The 13,090-nt window shown below is 41.6% G+C and overlaps 1 protein-coding gene across 1 annotated transcript in view; it reads left to right on the top strand.

The window, feature by feature from the left end:
- LOXL2 (lysyl oxidase like 2) overlaps positions 1-13,090 on the top strand; it is a 121,415-nt gene that overhangs the window by 56,232 nt on the left and 52,093 nt on the right. The window contains exons 3-5 of the mRNA XM_073622208.1: positions 845-1,020; positions 11,066-11,277; positions 12,771-12,978. Coding sequence (XP_073478309.1) covers positions 845-1,020; positions 11,066-11,277; positions 12,771-12,978 — 596 coding nt within the window. The remainder of the gene's footprint in view (positions 1-844; positions 1,021-11,065; positions 11,278-12,770; positions 12,979-13,090) is intronic.

The following is a 13,090-nucleotide window of genomic DNA, read 5'->3' as shown; positions in this document are numbered from 1 at the left end:
TATGTGTGGGCAGTTTTAATGATTTAAACTGGTTGCTCATCAAGGTTACCAAAAACCATATTTTCCTTTGAATCTATAGCCAACTATGATCTTAAAAAGCCGCAAATTTCTCTTTCTTGCAGCCATATTAGGAGTATGGATCAGGTCATTTGTGTTTGAGTCCTAGTCCGAACTGACCCGAGTGATCCCACCTGGAATCTGTCCATTTAATAGACCAGTCATAAGCAGCCAAGGAATTCCCTGCCCTGCAGTTCCAGGTATACACTCCCCTTGTATACATGTGGCTGGGCAGTTCCAGGTATACACTCCCCTTGTATACATGTGGCTGGGAATGCTTTGACTGCAAATGATTAGCATAGTACAGATGGCATCTACCTAACAGTATCACTCAGGTGGGTTCTGACTAGGATCTGGACAATGTGAGCTCATCCCTAATTAAGGGTACTCACACAGGATTTTCCAGTATCCCCCTGCTCTTGCTACTTGCTCACTGTCTCTGAAATGCTGCATGAGGTAAAATTACAGGTAATTATAGATTGCGTTTTAAATGGCACTATATAAATCCTGTATAATAATAATAATAAATGTGGATTTAACCCACTATGACATCAGTGCATTATGTTTATCTGACTACAGTAACCTAAATTTGAATTGGTTACATGTTATCATCACTGCTTGTACTGCTTTATTGAATATGGTCATTGACCATTTGTATGCAGACATTTTGAAGTCCCAGAGCAGTGACATGTTAAAAGTTTGGGTCAGATGTTGGGCACCCCTGCAGCTCACCATGAAATACTGATGTCATAACATTTAATCACTTGGCCCTCTCCTATTTCCTCAGGTACAATCTGGCTGGACAACGTACACTGCACCGGCAGAGAGGACAGCATTGCCTCTTGCACCTCTAATGGCTGGGGGGTTTCGGACTGCAAGCACAGTGAGGACGTCGGCATTCAGTGCAGCGACCGCAGGATCCCTGGGTACAAATATGATAATGCTTTGGTGGAGCGGCTGGAGGTGAGGATTGTGGGAAAAACCACACCTAAGAATTGTGGGTGGAGATATAAGATATTTTATAATACTCCATTCAGCGGTAATTTATAGAATGAAGGCAGTGTACTTATATATCACCAGTAAAATGCAAGACATATAGTGCATCCAGAAAGTTTTCACAGCGCTTCACTTTTTCCACATTTTGTTATGTTACAGCCTCACTCCAAAATGGATTAAATTCATTATTTTCCTCAAAATTCTACAAACAATACACCATAATGACAACGTGAACGAAGTTTGTTTGAAATCTTTGCAAATTTATTAAAAATAAACGATAAAAAATTCCAAGTACACAAGAATTTACAGTCTTTGCTCAATACTTTGTTTGGCACCAATTACAGCCTCACGTCTTTTCAAGTACTTTATGATGCTACAAGCCCGGCACACCTATTTTTGGGCAGTTTCTCCAATTCCTCTTTGCAGGACCCCTCAAGCTCCATCAGGTTGAATGGGGAGTGTCAGTGCACAGCCATTTTCAGATCTCTCCAATCGGTTCAAGTCTGGGCTCTGGCTGGGCCACTCAGGGACATTAACAGAGTTGTCCCTTAGTTGCTCTTTGTTATCTTGGCTGTGTGCTTAGGGTTGTTGTCCTGTTGGAAGATGAACCTTCGCCCCAGTCTGAGGTCCAGAGCGCTCTGTAGAAGGTTTTCATCAAGGATGTCTTTGTACAGTGCTGCATTCATCTTTCCCTCGATCCTGACTAATCTCCCAGTTCCTGCCACTGAAAAGCATCCCCACAGCATGATGCTGCCACCACCATGCTTCAATGTAGGGATGGTATTGGCCAGGTGATGAGTGTTGCCTGGTTTCCTCCAGACATTATGCTTGCCATTCAGGCCAAAGAGTTCAATTATTGTTTCATCAGACCAGAGAATTTTGTTTCAGGTGCCTTTTGACAAACTCTTCAGGTGCCATTTGACAAACTCCAGGCGGGCTGTCATGTACCTTTTACTGAGGAGTGGCTTTGATCTGGCTACTCTACCATACACGCCTTTGATTGGTGGAGTGCTGCAGAGATGGTTGTTCTTCTGGAAGGTTCTCCTCTCTCCACAAACGCTGGAGCTCTGTCAGAGTGACCATCAGGTTCTTGGTCACCTCTCTGACTAAGGCCCTTCTCCCCCGATTGCTCAGTTTGGCTGGGCGGCTCGCTGTAGGAAGAGGCCTGGTGGTTCCGAACTTCTTCCATTTACGGATGATGGAGGCCACTGTGCTCATTGGGACCTTCAATGCTGCAGAAACGTACCCTTTCCCAGAGCTATGCCTCACTACAATCCTGTCTCGGAGGTCCCAAGGATGATCAGTGGAAACAGGATGCACCTGAGCTCAATTTTGAGTGTCATGGCAAAGGCTGTGAATAAATTTTTTTTTTCGTTTTTTATTTTTAAGAAACTTGTAAAAATGTTAAACAATCTTCTTTCACATTGTCATTATGGGGTATTGTTTGTAGAATTTTGAGGAAAATGATGAATTTAATCTATTTTGGAATAAGGCTGTAACATAACAAAATGTGGAAAAAGTGAAGCGCTGTGAATACTTTCCGAATGCACTGTAGGTCATATATGCAAAAAGACATAGAGGCCAACAGAAAAAAAAACTTTTAGAGCAAACATTTTCTGATTGTTTGCTGTAGATTGCTGTACATTACAGGATCCTAGAAGCTAGTCCAGGAGATGGGCTGTCCCTTCTTTCAGCTTCAATTCCTTAAAGCTCAATATTACAGTGATAACTTGGCGTCCCGGGAGGTCCAGAGGGACTGAAGGGTTTGCTCTGACTCCCTTGAGGATGAAGCTTGACTGACCTGCCTGTAGCAAAGTCACCATTTCCATTAATCATCAGCTTTGTGTATCATGCATTACACCAAATGTATGTCATTTACTAACTGTCCAGCCTGAAACCAGCTCTAATCCCATCTGCACACACAGCCCAGATATCTCTTCCATATCCAGCCTTCTCTCTCTCTCTCTCTCTCTCTCTCTCTCTCGACAAAAAGCTAAGAACAAAAAAAATGAACACATGCATTAACATATGTATATAATTTCATTATTGCTGAAGGAAAAAGCTTGCTTATGAGAACATCATCAATGCCAAGATATTGAATACATATATATATGTATCATTAAATGCAGTGTTCAATATATAAAAAAAAAACATTTATTTTGTTATCTTAAAGCTTGGAAAAAATCCTTCCAGCAAAAGATATAGAGCACGTATTAACCTCTTTTATATATAGATAGATAGATCTATCTATATATGTCTATATCTATATATAGATATATATAGAACAATAATGTTCCTCCCATAAAGCTGCCTCTTTGCATGTCTTTTTTAGGTTTAAACATACTAATTTAAATAGTTGCATAAGGGGGAACATGTGTATGTGTGTGTGTGTGTGTGTGTGTGTGTGTGTGTGTGTGTGTGTGTGTGTGTGTGTGTGAATATATATACACACATATCTTCCTTATACCATTCCTCACATACACTGTCACACTTTATCCAAATATCTCAATGTACATCCAGGTACCCCACTCATAAACAACTTGTACATCCATATACCGCTCTCATATGCCATCCTGTACATCCATGTACCTCTCTCATATGCCATCGAGGACATCCATGTACCTCTTTTATATACCATCCTGTACACCCATGTACCTCTCTCATATGCCATCCTGTACATCCATGTTCCTCTCTTATATGCCATCCTGTAAATCCATGTACCTCTCTCATATGCCATTCTGTACACCCATGTACCTCTCTCATATGCCATCCTGTACATCCATGTTCCTCTCTTATATGCCATCCTGTACATCCATGTTCCTCTCTTATATGCCATCCTGTAAATCCATGTACCTCTTTCATATGCCATCCTGTACATCCATGTTCCTCTCTTATATGCCATCCTGTACATCCATGTTCCTCTCTTATATGCCACCCTGTAAATCCATGTACCTCTTTCATATGCCATCCTGTACATCCTTGTCCCTCGCTCATATACAATACTGTACATCCAGGTACATTGTCCTGTACACGTGTGTGCCCTTATGTTGTACATGTGTTGTTCATATATAACTTCCATGCGCCACTCCACATGCTGACAGCTGCAGTCATAAAGTATTTGCTGATTCTGAACAGCTTTCCAAAGTCCCCCCTATACTTTGCCCATATGGTAAATACAAGTACACAGGTGGCAGCGTTGCATGAAAAGAAATGGTGGGCTTGAGTGAACATGCCTGGCATCATTAATAGGACACACACATGATGTATGACAGGTCTCCTCTGTGTACTTGCTGCTACTGCTGTTCTATATACAGTATTATGTGAGCTGTCAGAGGCTGCAGTGCGTAGGTCTGTGTTTACTCTTCTCCTGCAGTTCTCACCAGTCCAAGGTAATCACACCTAGTGTACAGTACACACATATTATTACACAGCTCACGGAGTACAGTGCTGTATTGTGCGGCATGTATACCCAGCGCTGGGTTTTCCCTCACTGTGACAGACACTGTGGTCCTTTCAGCTGTCTATCGTGTTAAGATTGAACCCATCACTCCCCTGACATTATTCCATTTTGTCACTCTGATGTGCGATTTGCTTTAGGCGTGACCATGCCAACGCAGTCTGTGCTGTGTTTACACTCTGTGCCCAGGCTGGACATCACTGAACCCAGCATCTGAGCCCAGAGAGGTTGGTCTGGATGTCCTACAAAGTGTCTGGGTCACAAGTTCAAGAAGTGCGTCTTCTGCTTAAAATATGTTTGCTAAGAGGGTGGTCAAAGCGGTCACTGTGTATATATATATATATATATATATATATATATAATAAATATTTTGCATGTTGTGTGTACACATCTACACAGAGGGTGTATGTATGTGTGTGAATATATTTAGACCCTCAGCCCCCCACGTGTGTTTGTGAACTACAACTACCTCAAACTATTTTAATATGAAGCTCCCCAAAGGAAAAAAAATATTCGTCTTTTACGCATCCTTTTATGCTAAGAAAGCAATTCTTTTACAATGGAACCAGACTCAACCCCCCACTAAACAACTCTGGCTGTCCCTGGTAAATGCTGCCCTACCTCTCTACAAACTCACCTACCTAGGAAGAAACTGCCCAAAAAAATTCAATAAAATATGGGCCGCTTGGGTGAAGGCGCGGCATCTGGCATCTAGTCTAGAATAGGGCTTGGAAGCTTCTTTTCCCTCACACCCCTTTAACATCACATACCCTAATGGTCACTTCAAACCCTAATCTGATTGTAGGAGTTAAATGATATGATTGATCATGCAGGACCGTCCCCCCACCCCATGTCCCCTCCCCTCCCTGCCCCTAGTTCCTTAACTGCTACTTTTTACTACTGTAGTTATTAACTGCAATCCATCTGACTGCTGCATGTATTACAATCATTTTTCCACGATAGCTTGTATTATTGTCAAGTGATTATGTCTGAATTTACTTATACCATGATTTATTTTCTGTCTGTCTGTTAAAATTAAATAAACTTTATGTTAAAAATAAATAAATAAATAAAAACTATTTTAATATATCACGTTGTCAGTTTAGTGAATCAGACTTTTTAAAACATAATGGCGATTTACTAAAACTGGAGTACTCAAAATCTGGTGCAGCTCTGTATGGTAGCCAATCAGCTTCCAACGTCATCTTTTTAAATTAAGCTTTGACAATAAAATAAAACCTGGAAACTGATTGGGTTCTAGGCAGAGCTGCATCAGAATTTGCAGTGCCCAGTTTTAGTAAATCAACCTCAATATGTTTATTACAGTTATAGAAGAGCTACCTGTGCCTGTGGTTTGTAGATGCTCCTAATATATCTGCCTGTACTAAGTACTCTGTATTGGTTTGCCTCTAGTAGGTACTCCCTCTGTGTCTGCCTTTATCAAGAAATTGTGTATGGGTCTGCCTGTAGTAGGTACACCCTTTGTGCCTGCCAGTGTTAAGTACCCTCTATGGACCTGCCTACAGTAAGTACTGCCTCTATCCTTGCCTATGCTAAGTACTCAGTATGAGCCTGCCTGTAGTAGGTACCCCTTCTGTGCCTATATGTACGAAGTACTTTACATGAGCCTGCCTGTAGTAGTACTCCCTCTGTGCCTATATGTACGAAGTACTTTGTATGGGCCTGCCTGTAGTAGGAACTCCTTCTGCGTCTTCCTGTAATAAGTACTTTGTATGGGCCTGCCTGTAATAGATACTACCCCTGTGCCTGACTGTACTATGTACTATGTATGGGCCTGCCTGTAGTAGGTACTTCTTTTGTGCCTGCGTGTACGGGTCTGTGTAAAAGGCATCCCTTTTCCCCTGCCTTTACCAAGCACTTGGTATTAACCTGCCTTTAAACGTGCTCTGTGTGCACCCACCTGTAGTATGTTCTGACTTTTAGCCTATTTCCTCTTTGCCTGCCAGTAGTAAGTGCTCTGTGTGTCCTTGCCTGTAGTAAGGGCTCTGTGTGTACCTTCCTGTGGTTAGGGCTCTGATTGTGCCTACCAGTAGTAAACACTTTATGTGTGGCTGCCTATAGTACGTGCTCTGTGTACCCCTTCTGGTACTAAGTGCTCTGTGTGTGCCTGCTTGTAGTAAACACTTTGGGGTTGATTTACTAAAGGCAATTTGACTGTGCACTTTGCAAAGTGCAGTTACCCCAGTGCTTAGTAAATGATCAGAAGCTCTGCTGACTTCCATCATACAATCATGTGCAAGCAAAAATGCTGTTTTTTTAATTTTCCTTGCATGTGATTGGATATTCTTTGCAAAGTGAATCTTTATCTCATTTACTGCGCTCTGGAGCAACTTCCTGTAGTGCTCTGCCTGTGTCTGACTGTAGTAAGCACTCTGTGTGTACTTGCCTTAATAAGCACTCTGTGTGTGCTTGGCTGTAGCAGGAACTTTGTGTTTGCCTGCCTATAGTAAGTGCTCCATCTGTGCCTGCCTGTAGTAAGGGCTCTGTTTTTGCCTGCCAGTAGTAGTGTTTCCTCTGTACCTGCCAGTAGTTAATGTTCTGTATTAGTCTACCTGTGGGTTATGTGCTTAAAGGTCCTCATTGTAAATTATTTATATTTGTTGCTTGAAGTATGTCTGTCTATATTTTTTGGTTTCTTTGAGAAGGTTCTGCCTATTTAGTTATTAGAAGTATATGAGCCCTGAAGCACCGGAATTAATGTGTGGCCTCTTTTAATGCTTAGAAACCCATTGCTCTGTTTTATATGTGGCATTTGCACTATGTAGCTGACAATAGGAGAAGAAATTGATGATAATTACTCTCGAAAATATATTTATTTCCTTTACACAGATGTGCTATGAAGCTGTGTGGCCGTTTAGGGGTACGTTGTGGTCTGGTGAAGTGGGGTAAGAATTTAAATGTGTGTATGCTAGTTGGAAGAGTCCTTTCCTAATGTGTGTCTTTTGTTCCTTATATGACTATATGCTTTAATAGAGGAGTTCCTCCCAGTATGTAGAGGTGGAAACGAGCTGCTTGTGTAACTTGGTGTGCATGAATGGAGGAGGAGGAAGACCCTGCATGATTGGGACCATGGGAAGCCTTTTGTATGCCTGGAAGAAAGTGAAGCTCCCTGTGTGTCTGGATTGAGGAGATGTCCAATGGGTGGGGGCTGAGCTCACTATGTGACTGGATGGAGGTGGAGCTCAGTGAGTGGCTGGGTGGAGGTGGAACTCAATGTTTGGCTTGGTGGAAGTTAAACTCAGTGTGTTGCTAAGTCGAGGTGGAACTCAACAAGTGGCTGGGTGGAGGTGGAACTTGATGTGTGGCTCATTGTATGACTGGGTGGGGGTGGAGCTCAGTGTGTGGTTGGAGGTAGAAGAATCTCACTGTGTGACTGGATGGAGAGGAAGTTCACTGTGTGATTGGATGGAGGAGAAGCTCATTGTGTGTCTGTGTGGAGGTGGAGCGGAATGCGCGGCTAAGTGGAGGTGGACTTCAATGTGTGGGTGAGTGAAGGTAGAGCTGAAGTGTAGTTATGTGGAGGTGGAACTTAATGTGTGGCTGGGTGGAGGTAGAGCTGATGCGTGGCTGGGTGGAAGTGGAACTCAATGTGTGGATTGGAGGAGGTGTAACTCAATGGATGACTGGATAGAGGTTGGATTCACTGTGTGGTTGGGTGGAGGTGGAACTCAAAGTGTGGCTGATAAAGGTGGAGCTCAATGTCTGGCTGGATGAAGATGGAGCTCAATGTGTGGCTTGGCGGAAGCGTAGTTCAATGTGCGACTGGGTGGAGGTGAAGCTCAGTGTGTGATTGGATGGAGGGGAAGCTCACTGTGGCTAGGTGGAGGTGGAGCTCAGTGCGTGGCTCACTCTGGGGCTGGATATAGGTGGCCCTCAGTGTGTCTGGATACTGAAAATCAAGCTTCTGGTACAATATTTTTCTATGGCACATACAGTAAAGAAATATGCTATTTTGAACAAAAGAAGCTTTAAAAACAGAAATGAATTATATGCTTGTGTTTTCTGTTTTTCTGTATAATAAGATCCTCCTTGTAAAGAAATGGCACTTAGCATGCGCATGTAAATGGTCACACAGGGTTTAGGCAGACATCTGGTTGGCACCTGCTCAATCTGCCAAGGTAATGTGGAGTGGAGTACTGGCTTTGCTCTTTTGGGTGTGTAAAACACAGGCAAACTCAGATAGAACACTGTCACTAAATCTGATATGGACAGATGAGCTGACACTCAAAATGGATTACTGCAATTTGTGCCATTCAATGTTCATGCACAAAGTCCAGTAAATCTGATTTCAGTTTGGGAGAGTCAAATCAATAGAAGATTAACTCTAATTACCTTTTGTCATACTGGGTTATTGCACCTTGCACGTTATTTATGACTTTCCTTTGTTAATAAGCTTGAATGCTTCTGTAGTTGTAAACAGAAAACATCTACCTGTTTATGAAGGCGTTATGTTCTCTGTAAATTAAGAAGTCTGTCTTGAATATGCCAGTCAAGTTGGAGCTTCTAGAGGACTTTCTTCCCATGCTTGTGTCACATTGCTTGGTGCCTGATTGTCCAGTTATCTCCCATGTTTTTTTGCATCCAGAAGCTTAATGAAGCAGTTGGAGCTTGAAGGGAAGCTGAATGTGTGGAGTTGGGGTGGGCAGTAAACCTGTACTGTATGTGTAGTCAACGCCTTATACACGATATATGTCTTTCTGAAAAATTGTTCATCACAGCTTTCGATGATGTGATCATTGACTTGACTAATTTAATTTGAAAGATGAGCGTAGATATAAAAATGTTTGTACATGCATGTGATCTTAGAAGACACTTCCCCGTACTACTGTAGTTAGGGGGATGATCATTCTCAAAAACAACAATCTTTCGTTATGGCAGTCATTGCATGCGCCTAGGTTATGATACCATCCAACATCTAATGATGAATCATTTGGATGGCAGCATTAATTGTGTTGCATAGCATGAGATGCCAATCTATAAAGGTGCAATAAAAGATAATACAAAAGAATGTTCAACCTTTATTTGTGTTTTATTTCATACATTTATATACTACACATTTTTTTAAACAAACAAATGTTCTTCACTGTGAAAGGTCTACTTCTAATTGGAAGTTTTTCTAGCACAAGGGCATTACAATATCTTTGATTTTTCCACATTTATGACTAGATTTATTGTTAGGCTTTCATTTGTCTTTTGGCCTACTATGGTTGAAAACATTTGTTGATTTATCCCCATCAAGTGTTAGAAAATTTAACTAAAATGAACGATGTAAAGGTGGGTATGACCACCTTTACCTTCACTTCTGATAATATTAGTAAAGACTGATTCTTTGTAGTGGACTGTATAATACACAGTATTACCAAAAGTATCAGGACGCCTGTCTTTACACGCACATGAACTTTATTGGCATCCCAGTCTTAGTCCTTTCAATATTGAGTTGGCCCACCCTTTGCAGCTATAACAACTTCAACTCTTCTGGGAAGGCTGTCCACAAGGTTTAGGAGTGTATCTATGGAAATGTTTGACCAGTCTTTCAGACGCGCATTTGTGAGGTTAGGCACTGATGTGGACGATAAGTCTTGGCTCGCAGTCTCTGCTCTAATTCATCCCAAAGGTGTTCTATCGGGTTGTGGTCAGGACCCTGTGCAGGCCAGTCAAGTTCCTCCACCCCAAACTCGCTCATCCATGTCTTTATGGACTTTGCTTTGTGCACTGGTCTAAATCATTGGGTTGGGCTTGGCCCCTTAGTTCCAGTGAAGGGAACTCTTAAGGCATCAGCATACCAAGACATTTTGGACAATTTCATGCTCCCGACTTTGTGGTAAACATTTGGGGATGGCCCCTTCCTGTTCCAACATACGGACTAAGACTGGGATGCCATTAAAGTTCATGTGCGTGTAAAGGCAGGCGCTCCAATACTTTTGGTAATATAGTGTATGTAGATGTATATTTGCCTGATGATGATGATGATGATGATTATCGTGATGACGATAAAAGATCTACTGCTTAGTGAAGTGTTGATAACCAAGCAGGGCCATATGTTTGGCAGAATGGAGGAATGAGCCAGTGAAACCATCCATTTGTTATTGCAACCTGTACTTAGAGGGTATTTTTATATTTTTACAGACAGGCAATTTTTAGCCCCAGATAAAAATTCTGCTGAACTTTTCAGAGTTTCTGCTGACCATCAGTCTGGTCCACGCACCTGTTTATACACCCAGCTCTAATATAAGGAGCCATTATATTACACCACTTTGTACACAACCGATATTGACTTGGAACGTGGGTTGAAGATTTCTTTAATAGGCACTCCCACAAGTGATTAGGTCTCGGAATTTGAGGAGACAAGACAGCAGCTGGTAAATAAATGATTTATCTATAATTAGAGCTGCCTGGACCTGCCATCAGAGACTGGATAGTACATTGCACCCACATGACAACGTTTTCAGAAATATGTTTTCTGGTTTGGCTCCTCTTTAATTATCCAGTACCGCAGTTATGTCCTTCACCTATAACATGTTGCTGCATCCACAGGTGCTGAACATTCTGGTAGAAGACGTGCGCATCCGCCCCATCCTTGCCACATACCGCAAGCGAGTGCCTGTTACTGAGGGCTACGTGGAAGTAAAAGTTAATGACCAATGGAAGCAGGTGTGCGACACCCACTGGACCCAAAAAAATAGCAGAGTAATATGTGGTATGTTCGGGTTCCCCGGGGAGAGGAAATACAACCAGAAGGTCTACAAGTAAGTGAGCATATAAAGGAAAAGATGTATATGCAGAGATTAATAATACTGTACAAGATGCAGCAATCCATAGTTTCACCTTTTATCAGTTTAGAGCAGACAGGTTAAATGTGTCTGCTGATTGATTCCCGTTGGTTAATTCACACTTGCTTTTTGCTTCATGATAGTGCTGTATAGGTAAACTTCGAACAGGTATAAAATACACAAATTAATGTGGCTTTGTAATTATTAATACATCATCATTACACTTATCTCATGTACACCTTGATAAGTGGGTATATATGACTAGTACCCCTTATTGCATAGCTATGTTTCCCAAACAATCGTTTACATAAAAAAAAAAAAAAATACAAACTCATCCACATTTATTTTATGAATTATCATTTACTCCAGTACTGCGCTAATGTAATTTATTTATTTTTACCAGAAGCACCCACCTAACCAGTTTAAATTACTCTCTAGGGGGGGTACATGGGCTAATCAACATTTGTTCTGTACCACCTATGACTAAGACTAAACTACAGGTGGCCAGTGGTTGTTAGAATATGTGGCCATGCTGCACAGGACTGATATTTCACCATTTTTCCCGTCAAATGAAAAGCTTTATACCTGTATGTATATGTGCTTGCCTTAGTTAAAGTATAACAAAAGGCAACATTTTTTTTTCTAGTTTTGGAGAGGTCGAGAGTGGATTAGAACATCTGTCAGGTTTTTATTGCTGTCTGCGCCCCCCATTATGGAGATTCACCCTCTCCATTTCTCCTATTTACTGTTATCATTTTAAAGTGAGAGTAAAAAGAAAATCCCAAATTTTAGGGTTGTCCCCAGAAAAGTAATACAGGGAACATGTTCCAATGGGAACACTAGTTTTGGAGACCTGGGGGGGGGCTAAACCCTGTTTTGGCTATGGGACAGGAAATTAAGATAAAATTCCCCAATGGGACAAATGGCAAAAAAACAGGGGTTATAACCCTCCCTTCCGATATCCATAATAATCAAAAAAAGTTTTGCCCATAGTTTTACTTTAAGCCCATTTGGAGTCACTGAAATAGATTTACAGTGAGACAGCCATTGTAACAACAAGCTTCACTTTCATTCTTACTTCAGCGACTTTCCTATTACTGCAGTTTTGTAGACTTACTAAATGTGGCAATGCAGTCCAATAAAAATCAGACCCAGTGAACCTTGTTATCAGCTCTAAGTAATACACACAGAACTGGTCAGACTCGCCCCTTCTCTGCAACATAAGTCTGAGTGAGAAAGCTTATGTTGAGGGGTGTGGCTGTTATTTAGCTATGCCAGTACAGACCACTGCAGTGTGAGAATTAAAGCAGCATTTTCAAAGCTAAAAAATATATTTTAAAGCCTTTTCAGTTAAAAATCAGTCACAAATCTTAACATGTTGGGGTACAGGACTATAAGGAGAAAAAATATAGCAAGACTTCCACTGAGCTTTAAATATTCACTAAATCACACTATTTTTCCTTTTCCAGAATATTTGCAACCCGCAAGAAGCACACCTACTGGGAATTCTCTGCTAACTGCACTGGGAATGAGGCCCATATATCCTCCTGCACTGTTGGCAATATTCCTTCAAACCTGACCTGTTATGGTGGGGCTCCTGCAGTAGTCAGCTGCACCCCAGGAAGAGCGTTTGCCCCAAGTCCCAACACAGGCTTCAGAAAGGCATTCCGTCAAGAGGTGTGGGCGATTTTACTTGTGTGTGTGTGTTTTGGGGGAAAATCATTAATAATATTATACAGGGAATAGTTTTTTCCAGAGCTGCTTCGTTTTTTTTTCTTTATGAAGACGA

Source organism: Aquarana catesbeiana, linkage group LG03 (assembly GCF_042186555.1).
Source record: "Aquarana catesbeiana isolate 2022-GZ linkage group LG03, ASM4218655v1, whole genome shotgun sequence".
NCBI lineage: Eukaryota > Metazoa > Chordata > Amphibia > Anura > Ranidae > Aquarana > Aquarana catesbeiana.
Note: the sequence above shows the minus strand (reverse complement) of the source record. Positions and strands in the feature narration are given on the sequence as shown.